This window comes from Mastigoproctus giganteus, chromosome 9 (genome assembly GCF_048544385.1).
Source record: "Mastigoproctus giganteus isolate SK-2022 chromosome 9, ASM4854438v1, whole genome shotgun sequence".
NCBI lineage: Eukaryota > Metazoa > Arthropoda > Arachnida > Uropygi > Thelyphonidae > Mastigoproctus > Mastigoproctus giganteus.
Window position 1 is genome coordinate 136,787,604 of NC_143583.1, and position 21,694 is coordinate 136,809,297.

Consider the following 21,694-nt stretch of genomic DNA (forward strand, 5'->3'; position numbering starts at 1 on the left):
AGTTGTTTATTATAAAAGATAATAAAATTATCTAGTGCCAATCTATGTTAATAGAATTATTAAAATCATTCCTTAATTCACCATATTCTCACTATTTATGCTGTCTTCCCACTTAAACTTCCTATGTAGCATCTTAGACTTCACAGTCTCTCTTCCCTGAAGTCAAACCCCTTGACCTTAGTGATCACTCCCCCCCCTGAGTGCTCGTATACTACATCCGATGATGCTACCACTCTCATGGGTAAAGATCAGGTCCAGAATATTCTTTTCCCTAATGTGCTGATACAAATGGCAACCATGTACCTGATTGAAAAATTTTTTTTATCTCAGTTATGAGTTTATATCCTGATTGTTCCAATCAATAACTGCAGACTGAAATCTCCTATACAGTGGTGCAGTAGCAATTACTTAACCATTCCGCCTGCATACAGAGATTCTCATCATACACTTCAGTCTTCTAGTTTCCAGTCCGCCACATCCTGATTTTTCCATTGCCTCTACCATCTCACACCAAATGTTCAAAACTGGCATGAATTAGTTCTGAATCTGGGAATGCTCTCGTCATGCATTTCCAGATCTAGACAACTTTTGATAAGTAGCATCCCCCCCCTTCTTTCTATTCTATGTCCCTACTAAATACATTGTTTGTCATAAGGAAACTCATTGCTCCTAATTTCTCGGTGACACCAAGTTTCCGTTATCCCAATTATGTCAGCATTAGTTGTCCTAAACAGGAATGCAAACTCACCCATTTTAATGACAACACTCCAGACATTCTGGATACATAGTTCACACTATTCTGACACTTCCCTTAAATTATTCAAGTTTGTTGATTAGCATTCATTTAAAACACTGTTGCCATCATCCAGAAAACAAACACAGGCTTCTAATAGCACTGAACTGTTTTGTCAGGAAAAAACAGTTCTGTTGGTGCTCAAATATATTTTTTTTTATTTATTTATTTTTTAACGTAAACTCCAAACACGAGAGGTATTAGAACCTATAGTACTTAGTACTGTGCTTGGGTTGGAGGTTGAGAAGATGAAAGAAGGTATTTGTTGACATTAGACTTGAACTTCTGTAGACTGTAATTTTCAGGAAATACATATGAAGGAAGGTTGTTCCAGAAAACGGCAGTTGAATGAATAAACGAGGAAGATGAAAATTTGGTTCTGTGAGTTTGAAGTTGGACAGTAAATGGATGTTGGCTGGTGGTGGCACATGTTCAGACTGTTTTGAAAGAGAGAGCGGGAATTATAGAAGCCAATTCAGAAGAACAGTGCCCATGGAAGTATCTGTAGAAGAGGCATGCAGCAGAAACAGTACATCTATGAGACAGCAATTGGAGAGACTTTGTTAAAGATGAATCATTAATTAACCTAACTGCCCTCTTCTGAATGGAATCGAGAAGCCTGAGAGAGGTTTTGGGGGCACTACCCCAGATGTGGGAACAATATTCCATGGCAGGGCAGATTTGCGACTTATACAGAGAGCAGCTGTTTGGAAGAAAAGTAACGCTGAGAGCGAAAGAGAAAACCAAGTTTTTTAGATGCAGAGGAAGCAATATTTGTAATGTACTTGTGCGAAGAGAGATTAGAAGTCAGGGTAATCCCCAAAAGAGATATATCATTTTCCCTAGAAATCGGAGTGTCACTAAAGATAAGCATAGGAGCGGAAGAATCCTTTTTGCGAGATATAAGACAAGACTGAGTTTTAGAAGGGTTGAAATCAACTAAGTTGTCTTTGCCCGACTGGAGAATTACCTGAAGATCGGCATTTAAGGAATTGGTAGCAGATTTTCGAGAAGTTGAAGCTGATTGAGCAGGACAAGGTTTCTCAAATTGGAAAGTGGAATGCAATGTGCTATCATCGGCAAAACTATGGATAGGATTTCCAGTCAATGGAAGAAGGTCATTAATATACAAGAGGAAAAGAGTGGGGGAAAGAACTGAACCTTGGGGGACACCGGAATTAGTGGAGAAGTTAGAAGACAGAGGGCCATCTACCATCACCCTCAGTGAATGATCAGAGAGAAAACTGGATAACCAATTACTAAAAACAGTTGGCAAACCATAAGACGGAAGCTTGTTTAGAAGACCTTTATGCCAAACACCATCGAAAGCCTTTGAGATGTCAAGAGCAACTACTTGTGTTTCACCGAACTTTTCCACTGAATTTGTCCATAAATGGGTAACATAAACCAGAATATCACCAGTGGATCAACACTGACGGAATCCATACTGGCGATCGTTGATCAAACAGAAGGTTTCTAGGTAGTTTAAGAGTTGGCAGTTAATTGATTTCTCCATTACATTAGAAAGAGTAGAAGTAATTGCAATGGGACGATAATTGGATGGGAGGGATTTGTCACCCTTTTTAGGAACTGGCTGGATATGAGCAAATTTCCAAGCAGAAGGAAAAACACCTTTGGAATAAGAAAGTGAAAAAAGGCGGCAAAGAATAAGAGTAAGTTCAGGAGCACAGGTTTTGAGAACAAGTGGAGAAATACCATCGGGACCTGGAGCTTTCTTAGCATCAAGATTTGTCAAAATCCTTCTGACATCCTTTTGACGGAAGACCACAGGGGGTATTGAATGAAGCGTGTTGGGAATTGTTTTACCAAATTGTTTTACCAAGATCATTAATACATGAATTGGAAGAAAAATGGGATGCTAGCAGGTCAGCTTTATCCTTGGCTGAAGTGAGAACAGAACCATCTGGTTTGGACAGAGGTGGAAGCAGAGATGGGCAAAAGTTGCGGCCAATAGCTTTGGCAAGAGACCAGAATGCTTGGCTACCATTAGGGCAAGAAGCAAGTTTTCTACTCTTAGCCTGTTCAAACTCTAGTTTTGATTGATTAATAACTGCTTTACAATTGTTGCGAGCTTTGGTGTACACAGAAAATGAAACTCGAGAATTAGAAACAAGCCAATTATGATGTGCAACATTCTTCTCTTGAACAGCCTTAGCACATTTATTGGAAAACCAAGGTTTAGATAAAGGACGAGATTTTAAAGTGGAGTGTGGGATAAAGGATTCCATTCCTGCAAGAATAATTTCACTGACACGATCTGAGCAAACGTTGACATCAGAAGTTTTGAAACAGTAATCCGACCAAGGAAAAGAAGTCTCGCAGGTCATCCCATTTTGCATTCTTGTAATGCCAAACAACAAGAGGTTGGGAATAGCCATGAGATAAAGGTTCCATTGGAGAAGAGACAATCACCAAGTTGTGATCTGAAGTGCCTAAAGGACCTGTCACTTCGACCGCGTACTTAGAAGGGATGTTTGTGAGAAAAAGATTGAGCGTATTGGCTGTATGATTAGGATTGTCCGATATTCTTGTAGGTAAATGAACAATCTGTGCTAGGTCATTAGTAATTGCAAAAGCCTCAGCATCTCGACCAGCTGGGTCGGTGTGACTAGAAAACGGAAGCCAGCTGGAGTTGTGAACATTAAAATCACCAAGGAAAATTACCTCACTGTTAGGAAAGTTGGACTGGAGAAAGTCAAGTTGCAAAGAGAGGAAGTGAAAGAGTTCCAAGTGATTAGTGGAGATGGGAGAATGGTAGAGACAACAGATGAATTTGACACAATGACGTAGAGAGATTTTAAGCCAGAGAAGATCAAAGAGAGGAGATTCCAAATTGCCAAGTCTCTGACAGGGAATATCAGAACGGACATATGCACAAACACCTTTGAGGCGAAAGGAATCATACAGCGAATAATTTGGGCATCTGAGATGAGCAGTAGTTGAATCAATCGATAACTGAGATTCTGTCAGAAAAATTACACGGGGTGTGGCAGACTGCAAGTGGAAATGGACATCGTTGAGACCACGTATATTTGTGAAATGAATTAGGAAGTGCTTGGGAGGTTTAGATCTTTTCGCAGATAAGCTTGCTCTATTAGTTTGTCAATTCATGGTATATTCAATAGTAAGAAAAAGTGGGTGGGACATGCTGTATGAAGTAATGAAATTTTTGGATATGGCGTACACATGGTAAGAATATACCCAGATCCTTGACATAACGTGGCTTCGACAATACTCCCTGCATACACAGTACTCAGACTTCCTCCAGTCACTATCTGGCAGAGTAGAGGTAGCAAGATTATACACTAGCTGATCCGGAAGCCTCCTAGAGAGTTACCAATAGGTTCGGTCCGGTGTACTAACTAGCGGCCGGCCGGCGAACGCCGTTTTAGAGCTGTACCCTCGAAATGTAAGGAATATTGGATCTCGCCACGATGTTCATCATAACCTCAAAAGGCATCAATCATACTGTATGATGGAAGAGAAAGGGAATGGTTGATCGGAACTTAGTTCTAGAGACTAAACATGGGTCCCACCACTTCAAGCCTCCAATAAGCAAAGTGGTGGTATTGCACCAGTTGATGAGAGTCATCTACCACCTAGTACTGCCTGGTAACATAGAGGGGCGGCATTCCTCCATGTAGTGTGGGCGCCACACCTTGACCCCTGCTTACGTTGGTTCACACTTGGGTGGTCACCCACCATGTACTTGTGCATGGAAGTTATACCCAGGATTATTAACAGTCCCACTCTCGTGAAGGTGCAAGCAGAAGATTTGGCTGCCACAGAAATATAGTCATTACCTACATGTACCAGATGAAGATATCAAACATTTTAGTATAGAAGAGCAGAACAGCTCTGATCAATCAGAGACGTTTTACTTTTGATCAGAGATCTAAGGTTGAGACAGATTTTGTTATGTTTGGGCTGTGGGAGGGACATATACTGTATTAGGAAGTTCTGATACTGAATCAGTGTTTACCCTGCAGACACTACAGACTGCCTAACATAATTATGTAAATAGAGAAAACTGGTATCTTACAGCTAACCAAGGCTATTTCTAATTTGAAGGTGAGCTTACCTATAGAAGAAGGGGTTAAGCAACCCAACTCTCCCACCCCTGCAAAAGACCAAAATATACTTAGGCTGTGAATTGGTCATGTACACCACCACGTCTGGATTAAAACAAAGGGTTTGATCAAAAAGTTGGTGAATGCTGCAAAAAATTAATTTAACCTATCTGAAACCATGAACCATTAAACCATGTCTGCCACATCAAAACATTTCTGTAAGTTTTTCTGTAAAACATTTGCTTACAGAAATGCTTACATTTCTGTAAGCGAATGCTATTAGTAAGTCCATTGTATTTGGCTGGATTGCTTGAATCAACTCGAATTGTTTTCCTTTCATGTCATTTTTAAAATGGAATATCCAAAAGTCCCATGGTGTCAAATCAGGAAATTACAGTTATTTATCCATGCATAATCTTTACAGTAACAAACACTTATTGTTTTTTTTTTGTGTTCAACTTCACTTTGTTCTTAGTATAGATGATATTCTGCTATATTAAAATGCAAGAATATGTATATTTCCTATCACCAAATGAGTATCCTTAAACATCAAATAAACTTTAAATATGAAAATTTTATAATTGCCTGATTTGAGAAGGCTGAGTTCCAGTGTAGGATGGAGGATTAACAACTTCAGGAGTGGTGGTGACTGGCTGAAGAGAAGGAGACTGATTACTCACTGGACACATTTGATATCTCTGGCACAAGTCATAATAATTCTGAAGTTCCAAGGGACTTACATTTAGAGGATTTGATTTTTCTTTATCCTGAGAAAGTCCTAAGTAATACAAAAAATAAGCTAATATGAATACCACAACGAAATAAATGTTTGGTCAAACTGAGCCCAAGTTACTATGAGGGCAAGTCAAATGAAAGCAAGATTTCAATTATCTAAATTTAAATTAAGCTCCCATGATTATAAATTTATGGACTGGTACTAATAGGGCATGTCAGACCAGAGCAGCAAAGCAAAAGGCTCAAGCTAATGGAAGTGCTGTGGCTCAGAGCAGAACTGAGGGGGGCAGCTTCCTCTGACTCACAGCCTTATAAAATGCACTGTTTGCTTGATGTTTGCAGAGCAATCGGGTACGGGACATGATACTGCCATGGGGGATGTCTTTGTGTGTGCGTGATGCAAGGAGTGTATCGATATCAGGCAACAACTCGGCGTTCTTGTGGGCCTATATGAGAGCTTGAAGAACAGGGTGGATGCCCTCGAAGAAACTAAATTGAGGGGCCCATCAAGCTCTCAGCTGCCCACATCAACGCCAGAGCTTGCACTTGAGCATCACGTGACACAGAGGCACCCCCAAGGCAGAATGCGCTGGTCCCGAAGGAACTAGTAGCTGTTGGTGACTATTGTCAGGGAAACGGGGAACATTCTTTGTAAAAAGGATAGGTGGAACAGGACCAGGGTATGTCTGCCAGGGGCAAAGGTTGATGACGTAGAGCGAATATCATCTTTTAAGGGCACAAAAGGTGATATAGTTGTACACGTTGGCACTAATGATATTAAGAGTAGGAGACCGGCAGAATTACTTAACAAATACAGGTCACTGTTGAACAAAAGCCGAGAATTAGGGTTGAATTTGAAAGTATCTGCAATTCTGCCCAGACACGATAGGAGGGAGTAAATGATGAGAGCCTTGTCGATCAATTCGGCCCTGGAAAGATTGTGCAAGGCTCAAGGGGTAGAATTTTTTCAGCCTGGACTGTACTTGTTAACAGGAGAGATTGCTTCTACAGGGATGGGATACATTTAAATAGAAAGGGTGCAAGAATATTTGCTGATGCTATCGAGGCAGTGTTAGGTGGGTCGGAAAACTGCTAACTTGGGGGGGGAGACAAAGACCAATAGATTGACAGTAGCCACTGGCAGAGGTGAAAGAGATTCTTGCACTGCTTCTATTAGAATGAGCAGAAGCCTGAAAAACAAGATGCATGATATTTCAGAGACTGCTGGGAGCCATTGCGGTACAAGTAAACACATGGGTTGTGTTAGGGTAGCTAAGAATAGAAACAGGTGCAGGTATACTTGCGTGTACACCAATGCTAGGAGTTTAATAAATAAATTTGATGAATTTGAGGTATTGCTCAAAACATCAAAGGCAGATATTGCTGGGATATCAGAGACGTGGTGTCACACAGATATAAGGGATACAGAACTGGAATTTGGGGAGTACGTCTACAGAAAGAATAGGAAGGGGGGAGGGGTTATGCTATTAGTTAAGAAACACAAAAACCAAGGAAGTGAAGCCAGTCGACATCGTTGGACAGTGCAGTGTTGAGTCTGTTTGGTGTGACATAAGCATTGGGAGATCAAAATTGAGAGTAGGAGTATGCTATAGGCCTAATGACTCTGATGAGTATAATAAGAAACTGTACAGGGAAATAGAGTGGGCCAGTAAATCAGGGAGTCTTATAATGGGAGATTTTAATTTCCCAGATATTGACTGGAATTTGGGGGCTGGTCACTAACACACTAGCAGGGCTTTTGTGGATTTATTGGATGATTGTTTTCTACATCAGCATGTTCGGGAGGCAACTAGAGGGAGTAATACTCTTGATTTGATTATCAGCAGTGATTCTTCATGCATTAAGAATCTACAGATAAATGAACCACTAGGTGGCAGTGACCACAGTGTGCTGAAGTGGGATTTACTCAAAGAGGTAACTACCATTAGGGGTAAAGGGAAGGGTTATTGCTTCTGTAAAGGCGACTACGATGGACTGAGACAGTATTTAAATTCTATACAGTGGGACCAACTGATGATGTTACCAACAGCAAATTCACAATGGGAAACATTCAAAGAACTTATCTTGGAGGCTACTAGGCTTTACATACCAACTAAGAAATATTGTTCAAGGTTTAGGCCAAAATGGATGTCAGATGAACTAATGAGGCATATGGCAGAGAAGAAAAATGCATGGGATACTTACAAATTAACATATGACACAGAAGCCTATGATAGATACAAGTTGATATGCAACCAAGTTACAAAGGAGGTTAGGCAGGCGAAGGCAGATTACGAGAAATCCTTGGCAAGGGATGCAAAGAAAAACAGCAAAGAGTTCTTTACTTATGTAAACTTTAGAAGGAAGGGGATGAATCATATTGGTCCACTTGATATTGATGGGTCAACTGTTGATGATCCTGCTCAGGTAGCTAACAAACTAAATGAATATTTTGCATCGACATTCACACATGAGGAGTTATTCAGCGAGGGGAATGCCAGAGGTGTATTCAACTCTAGCAGTAAGCTACAGAATCTTGAAATAACTGGGAGTAAAGTGGAGGAGAAACTGTTGAAGATAAACACAAGAAAGGCAGCCGGGGTGGATGGGATCTATCCAGTTATATTAAAGGAGGCAGCAAAGGAAGTAAGAGGAAGCTCTCATAATCTCAAAGGAAGCTCTCATAATTATGAGAGCTTCCTTGGACTCAGGGGAGGTACCCATAGACTGGAAATGTGCAAATGTGACCCCAGTTCACAAAGGAGGATCAAATGCTGACATAAGTAATTATAGACCTGTGAGCTTAACTTCTGTTCCAGGAAAATTAATGGAGGCACTGGTTAATGAAGCACTGCAGGATCATTTAGACAAGACTTCAGTTATAGCTCGGACACAGCATGGTTTTGTTAAGGGGAAGTCTTGCCTGACCAATTTGATTGGATTCTATGATGCAGTCACAAAAGAACTGGATGCAGGGAATAGCTTTGATATTATATACTTGGATCTTAGAAAGGCTTTTGATACTGTTGCACATGGAAGACTGCTACACAAATTGGAGCAGTGTGACATTGGAGGCAAATTGCTGCTATGGATAAAGGGGTGGTTGAGGGGGAGGAGACAGAGAGTGGTAATCAATGGATACTGCTCATCGTGGACTAATGTTATTAGTGGAGTCCCTCAGGGCTCAGTGTTGGGTCCATTATTGTTTTCTGTATTTATAAATGATATTCATGATGGTATATCAAGCTTAATGTCCAAGTTTGCAGACGATATAAAGGTTGGCAGGGTTGTCAAGGACACTCCTGACACTATGCTGCTGCAACAGGATCTGGAAAGGTTGAGCAGATGGGCTGAGAGGTGGCAAATAAAGTTTAACATTGACAAATGTAAAGTACTACACATGGGAAACAGCAACCCCAGAGCAAAGTATCAACTCTGTGGAACTACACTGACAGTGGTAGAGAATGAAAGGGACATGGGGGTGGTTGTGCAGGCAGATATGAAGTTCTCTGAGCAGTGCAGACGGGCTGCAAGAGTAGCTCATGGAGTATTGTCAATGATGTACAGGAATTTTTCCAGCAGGGATAAGGAGGTGATTATTCCCTTGTATAAGGCAATGGTCAGGCCACACCTAGAGTACTGTATACAGGTCTGGAGGCCTCATTTCAAGAAGGATGTAGAGCTGCTGGAACGAGTACAGAGAAGGGCAACAAGATTAGTGAATGGAACAAAGGGGTGCTCTTACGAAGAAAGGCTTAAGTTTTGCAAATTACAGTGTCTGGAGACTAGGCACCAGCGAGGTGATCTGATAGAGGTGTATAAAGCCTTGAATGGTTTGAGCATGTTCAATGCTGATGGGATTCTTCCTCTAGCTCAGAATAATCACCTGAGAGGGCATAAATTCAAATTGAGGAAAGACAGATGTAGGACAGACGTGCGGAAATTTGCCTTTAGCCAGCGGGTGGTTGGTTGGTGGAACAGACTTCCATCCCTTGTAGTGGAGGTTGATAGCCTAAATAAGTTTAAGGCTCAGCTGGACAGCCTAAATAAGTTTAAGGCTCAGCTGGACAGGTATTTTGAACGAACAGAGGGGTGAAGTGGATGTTTTTTTTTTTTTGGCTGATGCTGCATAAGCTTGCTTTCTTGCATCAAATGCCTCTACTAATGCTAATGTCTGCTGTCTTGTATGTGTGGTGAAGATACACAGCAATAGAGATGTGTGGTGAAGATACACAGCCAAAGCTAGTACAATACATGTATTCAGTTTCTTACAGCAGAGGGCACCTGTTCAGCAGAAATGGAATAAATAGACAATTGTATGTTACCTCAACACATGTAGAATGGGCAATTCATTACTGTGAAAAAAGAAAACTCTGGGGGATGACTCTTGTCTGGGTTAAGCTGACATAGGTGGATTGGTGTGCAACGGTTGATGATGTGGCTAGGAAGCTAGGATATTAGTCATGGGTCTGCTGACATCATCCATGACAGAGTGCAATAAAGAAAGGTCTGGGTTCCCAAGTGTCAACAATGAATAGAAATGTTTTCAAATGGCATTGTATGAGGTGTGTCTAAAATGTAATGAGACAATGCATGGCTCGAAAACTGGCAACACTGTAGTCACGCCTCAGATACCAACAGAGATGTACATTCTTACTTGACGTTCAATGCAAGTTTCAACCCGATAGTGTTATCACATCTGACTCGACAGCGAGTTGTGTAAGTGTGTGTAGTAGTGATGTGTTACAAAAATGGAAAAATTAAATCTTGAGCAGCATTGCGCAATCAAATTTTGTGTCAAACTTAATGAAAACACAACAGAAACTTAATAAAAATTAAAATGGGCTTATGGTGAGCATGCTCTATTGAGGGCACAGGTTTTTAGGTGACATAAAGCATTTTTGGATGACCGTGATAGTGTGGTATATGAACTTTGTTCTGGAAGACCTTGCACGTCAAAAACGGACAATAATGTGACCAAAGTGAGGGCTCTCGTGAGGTCTGATTGATGTTTGACAGTCAGAATGATTGGCAGTGAGCTGAATTTGAATCACCAAACCGTTCATGACATTTTGACCAAGGAATTGGGCATGCGGAAAATTTGTGCAAAGCTGGTTCCAAAAACCTCACAAATGAACAAAAGGAAAACCGAAGGAATGTGTGCCTGGATCTTCTTGAATGCATCAAAAATTATGAAAATTTTTTCAAACATGTCATAACAGGTAATGAAGCATGGAATTTTGAGCATGATCCCGAAACCAAACAACAAAGTTTGGAGTGGCACGCTCACTGCACCTGAAAAAAGCAAGAATGGGCAAATCGAAAATCAAATCCATGTTAATTTGTTTTTTTGACAGTCAAGTTCATAAGGAATTTGTGCCTCAAGGACAAACAGTTAATCAACAGTATTATCGTGGGGTCCTTGAATGACTCAGATAAAGGATTAATCATGTCCGGCTGGAGATTGTGGACTCTTGGATGCTGCATCACGACAACGTTCCCTGACACACTGCCATTTCTGTGACAGAATTTTTGACCAAAAAGGGTATTCCAGTGGTTCTGCAGCCCCCCCATACTCACCTGATCTGAGTCAGTGTGACTTTTTCCTTTGGACAACATCCAAAAAGTCGTGACAGACCAGCCGAAGGCACTTTCAGTTGAAAACTTCCAGCATTGCTACCGGGAGTGGGAGCAACATCTCTGGTGGTGTATGACTTCCCAAGGGAACTATTTTGAAGGGGATAACATTGATTTGTAGTTCAGTTGTTAATAAAAAATTTTATAGCACCAGTCTGATTACTTTTTAGACACACCTTGTATATGCAGCAACAAACACAATATGAAGAGGAAAAAAACGATTCCTTGGATTGCAACTATGAATGCGATAGGTACAGGCATTTTGAATCATAGAGCAAGCAATGTAGTAATGGAAAAAGCAGTCATTACCAAGGCTGAAGAAACTCAAGACTGAAAGAACTGGAAAGGTTATGCCTATACTATTCTTTAACTCATTAGGACTGCTACCCTGCTATTTCATGAGTAGAAGTGAAACAGTTGACTCAAAAATTGCACAAATCCTCAAAATTAAGCTGTAATGTGCAATCAAAAACAAGAGATCTAAATGTTTGAATGAGAGTGTTGTATTGTTATATGAAAATGCATGATGCATAGCTAAATACACTATGGCAACAATCCAGAAACTACACTATAAAGAATGAGCAAACCTGTATAGTACAGAGCTGTGGCCGTGAGCAGAATGGACATGTTTTTTGAAGACTGGAAAATGATCTGTGATGACATTGATTCCACAATGACAGTGATGTGAAAGAAGATAAAGGAATGGTGATAAGAGCAACCAAAAGAGACTATTATGAGCAGGTTACAAAATATCTAGTGCACAGGTTGGATTTGTGCTTAAACTGTGGTGGGGATATTTTTTGAAACCAAATATTAATTATTGATAAAACAAATAATTCTTGAATTCATTTGACTCTCTCATATTTAATCCCACCTTTAAACCAATTATAATAGTGTGGCATGTGAATTTGGAAATATTCCCCAATCTAAATTAAAAAAAAATATATAAATTAAATGAAAATTAAAAAAATGAAATAAAAAAAAAGGATATGTATATTACACAGATGAAACACCTTGCCACCAGTCCTCATTTGTTGGTGCAGCTGTACAGCAACTGCACTTACACAAGTCTGCCACCTTAGTAAAACTGATTGGTAGTGAAAATGTGGGACAGAAATGATGTCATATCCTAAACTTGGTCACTAACGTTGATTCGGTAGAGTAAATAGCAGGTGTGAGCATAAAACATTACATCATTCATACTAAATATTACGGACTGAAGTAAAACCGATTGGTAATGAAAATGCGAGATGGAAATGAGTACATCACTTTCTAAATGACACTAACTCAGTCACTAACATTGATTTGGTAGAGTAAGTAACAGGCCTGAGCATAAAACATTACATTGTTCATAACTTCGGTTCAAGCTCTTTGATTTTAAAAATTTATGCAGTTTTGATTTGTCAAAGAGGTTTCACGTAAAATAAAAATCTTTCATGTGTACAAGGTACACATGTGGTTTTTTATGATGCAGAAGCAGTATTTTGATGTGCTTATGCACAAGAGAGATTATGAGTCAGGTTAATCCCTAACAGAGATGTGTAATCTTCTTTAGAAATCTGAGTGTCATCGAAGATGAGCATAGAAGCAAAAGAGTCTGTTCTGTGAGATATAAAACAGGACTGAGTTTTGCAAGGATTGAAATTAAGTTATCTTTGTCCCATTGGATAATTACTGGGAGATCAGCATTTAACAAATTTGTAATCTGTATTTGAGAAGTTGAAGCTGTTTGGGCAGGGCAAGGTTTCTCAAACTAGAAGGTGGAATGCAATGTGTTATCATCAGTAAAACTATGGATAGGTGAGTTGCAGGCTCCGAAAAAACGATAAGTGTTTGCCTTTTTATTTACATAATTGTTATTTTATATTGTACTTAATACGTAGTCTTATAGTTATAGTTACACTGGTTATTTTTATTTTAATTTAGATAAACAGTTTTTGTAGATATACGTAATACTTAATATACGTAAAACTGTGATTTCGTTCGAATCTTGCAGCCATTGTTTTTGTATATAGTGGTAGGGAATTCAAATTTTTAATTGAGGTAGTTAGGTAACTCTAACGTATAATTTATAGAGTAATACGCTTCACTGTTTCTATTAGATAGCGTAGTATTGACATTTAATTAATTTAATTTATTGATTTTATTAATTTAAAGTATCATGCTCCAAACTAGAGCAGCAAAGCAGCGGGCACAAAGTGGCAGGAGCGCTGTGACTTGGGGGGAAAACTGAGGGGGGTGATTCTCCAACGCATCAGAGCCTAAAAAAAAAATGTGCAACTTGTGAAATGTTTGCCAAACTCTCTGGAACGGAACATGATATTGCCACGGGGGATGTCTTTGTGTGTGCGATGTAAGGAGTGTAAGGAAATCAGGTGACAACTGAGCATTGTTATGGGCCTATATGAGAGTTTGAAGGACAGGGTGGATGCCCTCGAAAGATCTAAATTGAGGGGCCCATCAGGCTCTCAGCTGCCGACATCAATGCCAGAGCTTGCAGTTGGTCATCGCGCAACACAGCAGCAACCCCCAAGGCAGAATGCACTGGTCCCACAGGAACTAGTAGTTGTTGGTGGCTCTATTGTCAGGGAAACGGGAAACATGCTTTGTAAAAAGGATAGGTGGAACAGGACCAGGGTATGTCTGCCAGGGGCAAAGGTTGATGACGTTGTAGAGCGGATATCATCTTTTAAGGGCACAAAAGGTGATATAGTTGTACACGTTGGCACTAATGATATTAAGAGTAGGAGACTGGCAGAATTACATAACAAGTATAGTTCACTGTTGAACAAAAGCCGAGAATTAGGGTTGAATTTGAAAGTGTCTGCAATTCTGCCCAGACACGATAGAACAGAGTATATGATGAGAGCCTTGTCGATCAATTTGGCCCTGGAAAGAATGTGCAAGGCTCAAGGGGTAGAATTTTTTTCAGCCTGGACTGTACTTGTTAACAGGAGAGACTGCTTCTATAGGGATGGGATACACTTAAATAGAAAGGGTGCAAGAATATTTGCTGATGCTATCGAGGCAGTGTTAGGTGGGTCGGAAAACTGATAGCTTGGGGGGGATACAAGGACTAATAGTTTAACAGTAGCCGTAGGCCGAGGTCAAAGTGATTCTTGCACAACTTCTATTAGAATAAGTAGCGACCTGGAGCGTGGGGTGTTGGGGGTTTCAGGGACGGATGGCAGTCATACTGAAATAAGTGGGTATAAGGGATGTGTTAGGGTAACTAGGAATAGGAGTAGGAGCATGTATACCATTGCTAGAAGTATAGTAAATAAATTTGATGAATTTGAAGTGTTGGTCAAGACATCAAAGGTAGATATTGTCGGGATAGCAGAGACGTGGTGTCACACAGATATAAGGAATGCTGAACTGGAATTTGGGGAGTACAATGTGTACAGAAAGGATAGACAGGATAGAAAGGGAGGAGGTGTTATCTGTTAATTAAAAAAAAACATAAAATCAAAAGAAGTGCATCCAGTTGATATAGATGAACAGTGCACTGTTGAGTCAGTTTGGTGTGACATAAGCACTGCGAAAGCAAAAATAAGAGTAGGAGTGTGTTATAGGCCTAATGACTGGAATGAGGGCAATGAACAATTGTACAGAGAAATAGAGTGGGTTAGTAAATCAGAATGTCTTATAATGGGGGATTTTAACTTCCCAGATATTGACTAGAACTTGTGGGTTGATCGCTGACACACTAGTCAGACTTTTGTGGATTTATTGGATGATTGTTTTCTGCAGCAGCATGTTCGAGAGACAACCAGAGAAAGTAATACTCTTGATCTGGTTATCAGCAGTGATCATTCTTGTATTAAAAATTTGCAGATAAAGGAATCACTAGGTGGCAGTGATCACAGTGTACTGATGTGGGATTTACTTAAAGATTTAATTACCATCAAGGGTAAAGGAAAGGGTTTTTGCTTCCGTAAAGGTGAGTACAGTGGTCTCCGACAATTTTTAAATTCTGTACAGTGGAACTGACGATGTTACCAACAGTAAATTCTAAGTGGGAAGCATTCAAGGAATTAATCGTGGATGCTACTAAAAGTTTTATACCTATTAAGAAATATTGTTCAAGGTTTAGGCCTAAATGGTTATTTAATGAACTAATGAGACTTGTAACAGAGAAGAAAATGCATGGGATGCATATAAATTTTCAAGTGACTCAGAAGCCTATGGCAGTCTGTAATCAGGTCACAAAGGAGGTTAGGCAGGCAAAAGCAGATTACGAGAAATCCTTGGCAAAAGATGCTAAGAAAAACAGCAAGGATTTCTTTACTTATATAAACTCTAAAAGGAAGGGGATGAATCTGATTGGTCCACTTGACATCGATGTTTCGACTGTTGATGATCCTGCTCAGATAGCAAACAAACTGAATGAGTATTTTGTATCTACATTCACACATGAGGAATTAAGGTTTGAAAATGGCAGAAGATTATCAAATTGTAGCAGGATACTTAATGATTTTGTAATAACTGAAAGCAAAGTGGAGGAGAAATTGTTGAAGTTAAACATAAGAAAAGCACCTGGGGTGGATGGGATCTATCCAGTTATATTAAAGGAGGTGGCAAAGCAACTAAGCAAACCCTTAGCCACAATTATGAGAGCATCCTTGGACTCAGGGGAGGTTCCCATGGACTGGAGATGTGCAAATGTATCCCCAATTCACAAAGGGGGATCGAAGGGTGACACGAGTAATTACAGACCAGTTAGTTTAACTTCTGTTCCGGGTAAAATAATGGAGTCACTGGTTAAAGATGCATTGCAGGATCATCTAGACAAGACTGCAGCAATAATTCACACACAGCATGGGTTTGTTAAGGGAAAGTCTTGTGTGACAAATTTGATAGGATATTATGATGTGGTTACAAAGGAACTGGATGCAAAAAATAATTTTGATATTATATATTTGGATTTCAGGAAAGCTTTTGACACTGCTGCGTATGGAAGACTATTGTAAATTGGAGCAGAATGGTATTAAGGGTAAGATGCTACAATGGATAAAAGGATGGTTAAGTGGGAGAAGACAGAGGGTGGTAATCAATGGGTGCTGCTCTTAGTATTAGCAGAGGCATTTGATGCAAGAAAGCAAGCTTATGCAGCATCAGCCAAAAAAAAAAAATAAATAAATAAATAAATAAATAAAAAATAACCACTTCCACTTCACCCCTCTGTTCGTTCGAAATACCTGTCCACCTGAGCCTTAAACTTATTTAGGCTATCAACTTCCACTACAAGGGATGGAAGTCTGTTCCACCAACCAACCACCCGCTGGCTAAAGGCAAATTTCCTCACGTCTATCCTACATCTGTCTTTCCTCAATTTGAATTTATGCCCTCTCAGGTGATGTTTCTGAGCAAGAGGAAGAATCCCATCAGCATTGAGCATGCTCAAACCATTCAAGCCTTTATACACCTCAATCAGATCACCTCGATGGTGCCTAGTCTCCAGACACTGTAATTTGCAAAACTTAAGCCTTTCTTCGTAAGAGCACCCCTTTGTTCCATTCACCAATCTTGTTGCCCTTCTCTGTACTCGTTCCAGCATCCCTACATCCTTCTTGAAATGAGGCCTCCAGACCTGTATACAGTACTCTAGGTGTGATCTGACCATTGCCTTATACAAGGGAATAATCACCTCCTTATCCCTGCTAGAAAAATTCCTATATATCATCGACAATTCACCATGAGCTAGTCTTGCAGCCCGTCTGCACTGCTCAGAAAACTTCATATCTACCTGTACAACCACCCCCAGGTCCCTTTCATTCTCTACCACTGTCAGTGTAGTACCACAGAATTGATACGTTGCTCTGGGGTTGCTGTTTCCCATATGTAGTACTTTACATTTGTCAATGTTAAACTTCATTTGCCACCTCTCAGCCCATCTGCTCAACCTTTCCAGATCCTGTTGCAGTAGCATAGTGTCAGTAGTGTCCTTGACAACCCTGCCAACCTTCGTATCGTCTGCAAACTTGGACATTAAGCTTGATATACTATCATCAATATCATTTATAAATACAGAAAACAATAATGGTCCCAATATGAACCCTGAGGGACTCCACTAATAACATTAGTCCACGATAAGCAGTGTCCATTGATTACCACTCTCTGTCTTCTCCCTCTCAACCACCCCTTTATCCATAGCAGCAATTTGCCTCCAATGCCTTCGTGGACTAATATTATTATTGGAGTCCCACAGGGTTCGGTGTTAGGTCCACTGTTGTTTTGTATATTTATCAATGATATTGATGAAGGTATATCAGGCTTAATGTTGAAGTTTGCAGATGATACAAAGGTTGGCAGGGTTGTTAATGACAGTAATGGCAGTGTGCTACTGCAACAGGATCTAGATAATTTGGGCAGATGGGCTAAGAAGTGGCAACTGAAGTTTAACCTTGACAAATGCAAAGTACTGCATATGGGTAGAAGTAACCCCAGAGAAACGTACCAACTATGTGGTACTACGCTTAAGGTGGTAGAAAATGAAAAAGACCTAGGAGTAATTGTGCAGTCAGATATGAAGTTTTCTGAGCAATGCAGACAGGCTGCCAGGGCAGGTCATGGGGTTTTGTCAATGATATATAGGAATTTTGCTAGCAGGGAGAAGGAGGTGATTGTCCCTCTGTATAAGGCAATGGTCAGGCCACACCTTGAGTACTGCGTACAGGTCTGGAGGCCTCATTTTAGGAAGGATGTAGATTTACTTGAGCGTGTACAGAGAAGGGCAACAAGATTGGTGAGGGGAATGAAGGGATCCTCTTACCAAGAGAGGCTTAAGTTCTGCAGATTGCAGTGGCTGGAGACTAGGCACCTGTGCGGTGATCTGATTGAGGTGTATAAGGCCTTGAATGGGTTGAGCACGCTGATTTCTGATGGGATCCTTCTATTTGTTCAGATTACGAACCTAAGGAGGCATAAATTCAAATTAAGAAAAGACAGATGCAGAATAGATGTGCGGAAATTTGCCTTTAGCCAGCGAGTGGTTAATTGGTGGAACAAACTTCCATCTGTCGTTGTGGAAGTTGATAGGTTGAATAAATTTAAGGAGGAACTGGACAGACGTTTGGAGGGAATGGTGTGATTTTTTTTTTTTTTTTGGCTGATGCTGTATAAGCTCATACAATTGCTTTCTTGCATCACATGCCACTACTACTACTACTATATACAAGAAAAAAAGAGTAGGAGAAAGAAAAGAGTGGGAGGAAGAAAGTGGGAGAAAAAACCTTGGGGAATACTTGCTTTAGTGGAGAAGTTAGAAGGCAGAGAAGTTTCGTCAGAGAGAAAAATGGATACTCAATTAGAAAAAAACAGTTGTTAAACCATAAGATTGAAGCTTATTTAGAAGACCTTTATGCCGAACACAATCAAAAGCCTACGAAATGTAAAGAGCAATTGCTTGAATTTCACCAAACTTTTCCACTGAATTTGCCCATAAGTGGGTAACATAAGCCAGAATATCACCAGAGGTCATTAGTAATTGCAAAAGCCTCAGCATCTCAATCAGCTGGAGTTTTGAACATTACAATCACCAAGAAAAATTACCTCACTGTTAGGAAATTTGGACTGGAGAAAGTGAAGTTTCAGAGAGAGGAAGTCAGAGTTCCAAGTGATTAGTGGAGCTGGGAGAACGATAGAGGCAACAGATGAATTTGACAGAATGTGGTAAAGAGATTTTAAGCCAGAGAAGATAGAAAAGAGGAGATTCCAAATTACTAACTCTCTGTCAGGGAATATCAGAATGGACATATGCACAAGTACCACCTTTGAAGAAAAAAGGAATCATACAGTGAATAATTTGAACAACTGAGATAAGCAGTGGATCAAATGATAACTGGGATTCTGTCAGAAAAAAGTACATGAGGTTTGGCAGACTAAGTGGAAATGAACATCACTGGGATTAGAACTGAGACCACGTATATTTGTGCAATGAATGAGGAATTGTTTCGAAAGAAACACTTCCTCATTCATAGAACAAACTTATCAGATAAGCTAGTTTGACAATTCATGATGTATAGAGTAGTAGAAGTTGGCGAGGACATGTTGTATGGAGTAATGAAATTTTTGGATATGGCATAAACATAGCAATGATATACCCAACTGCTTGACATAACTTGGCTTCGACAATGCCCCATGTATACACACTAATTGGACTCCCACCAGTCACTATCTGGCAAGATTATACACTAGGTTCAGTCTGGTGGACTATCTAGTGGCCGGCCTGGAAACACTGTTTTAAAGCTGTATCCTCTAAATATAAGAAAGATTGGATTTCGCCATGATATCCATCATAACCTCAAAAGACATCAATCCACAAAAAACATCAATAACGAATAAGATCCGACCATAGTGTAATAGGTGTGACAATATCTTAGATAATTCAGCTGATGTTGCTGATGGATCCTTTACATTGATCTTTACAGTGAGGAAAGGCTGTGGGAGTTGCACTGAGCAACATAAAATCAGCAATACTGAAATTATAGATGATGTTTAGAAAAACCTTTGAGCCTAGAGGCAAGTAAGGCCCCTGAAATTGATCGTATATGCACAATAATTTTAGGAGTAACACTGAACCACTAAGGTTAATTATGAAGGCATCACTGGACCCAGTAGAGATCCCTCTGGATATTATAAGTCTTAATGCATCACTAATACCTCAAGTGGTTCTAAGTTATTAGTGGAATCTCTCTGGGTTCATTGGTTCAATATTTATTAATTATGAAGTCATATCAAGTTTACATCCAAGTTTGCAGATGATACAACATTGGCAGAGCGCAACAAGACCAAGAAAAATTAGGCAGATGGGCTGAGTACTGGCAATTGAGGTTTAACATCAATAAATGCAAAGTATGTACATGGGCAGCAGTAATTCCAGAATAACACACCAGTTGGATGACCACCTTCAGGTTGGTGGAGAATGAAAGCGATTTGGTGATAAGTGTGCAGTCTGATATTAAGTTCTCTGAAGAGTGCAGAGAGACTGCTAGGACAGTTCATATGATTCTGTCAATGATATACAGAAATTTTGCTAGTAGGAACAAGGAAATGATCATACCATTGTATAAGGCAATGGTTAAGATGTATCTTGAGTACTGCATACAGGTCTGGAAGCCTCATTTCAGGAATGCTGTGGATCTGTTGTAACAGGTAAGGAGAAAAATAACAAGATAGAGACACAAAAGGGTACTTTCACCAAGAAAGACTAGTTCTGCAAATTGCAGCACCTGGAATCTAGGAATGTGCCAGGATACCTGATTGAAGTGTTTAGGGCTTTAAATGGATTGCATAAATCAAATGGCATATTTACTCTTTCTCTGACAACACATATAATGTGAAAAATTTAAATTGAAAAAGTATGGTTGTAGGATAGATGTGCCATAAAGTAATTCATCATTGGCACAAACAAAGGTTTAGACAAATTGTTGGAAGGTTTTTTTTTTTTTTGCTGCTGCTGCTGCTGCAGAAGCTTGTTTCCTTGCATCATTTGACACTAAGATTCAAGTAAGTGGATAACTACAGAAGTCAGTCTAACATCAGTGAAATGAAACTGTAAAACACTGAAATGAAACTACAATGAAGCAGAATTAGTAACATAAATTGTAGTGCCACATTTATCAGTTTGTTTCATGTAATTATGAGGTTAGATATCTCTACTAGGAATTAACCTAACTTCTTTGGTACATCATTGACACCATGATTTTCAGTGTCAATGATGGCAATTTTTAAAATGAGTTTCTAAATGAGTGGGAAAAATAAAATATAAACACAAAAGATTAGTTCTCTTTTCAGAGAACTAATCTTTACCCCACCTTAACCGTACACCAGAGGTACAGCTAAGGTGGGCCTCTGAGTAAAAAAATTCAGGAATCACATTGAGGTCGCTTGGACATGTGGAACGACGAAGTGAAGAGTATGTGGGGAAGAGGTGTGAAAAGTTGGAGGTGATAGGGAACAGGAAGAGGGGGAGACCTAAGCTGAGATGGAAGGACAAGGTGGCAGAGGATTTAAAAGAGAGGATGGAGGAAAGGAAGCCCAGGATAGGGAGTAATGGAGGAAAAGAATTAAGGATGGAAATGCAGACCCCACATAAACGTGGGAAGAAGGCAAAGATAAAGAAGAAGAATTAGTTCTCTTTTCAAGTTGATAAAATCTAAATTTGCAAAAATTCAGAATTAGAATGCACACAAGTTAGAGTGTGTTGTCAAATAAAATAAATAATAATAAACATAAGAAACCATTTTAAGTAATAAATAAGCACAAAATGGAGGGTACCCTTCTTCTGTAGCAGTAGTGGCAACCATCCGATAATAAATATTTGCTTATGTTACAATGAAACTGTAAAACACACTTAAAACAGTGAAGCAGAAATAGTAACATAAATTGTAGTGCCACATTTATCAGTTTGTTTCATGTAATTATGAGGTTAGAT

At 39.7% G+C, this 21,694-nt stretch overlaps 1 protein-coding gene across 2 annotated transcripts in view; it reads right to left on the reverse strand.

Moving 5' to 3' along the window:
* Window positions 1–21,694, reverse strand: part of LOC150080765 (uncharacterized) — a 207,154-nt gene that overhangs the window by 13,754 nt on the left and 171,706 nt on the right. For both annotated transcript variants that reach the window (XM_090381159.1, XM_090381158.1), the window contains exon 14: window positions 5,470–5,662. In XM_090381159.1, coding sequence (XP_090237285.1) covers window positions 5,470–5,662 — 193 coding nt within the window. The remainder of the gene's footprint in view (window positions 1–5,469; window positions 5,663–21,694) is intronic.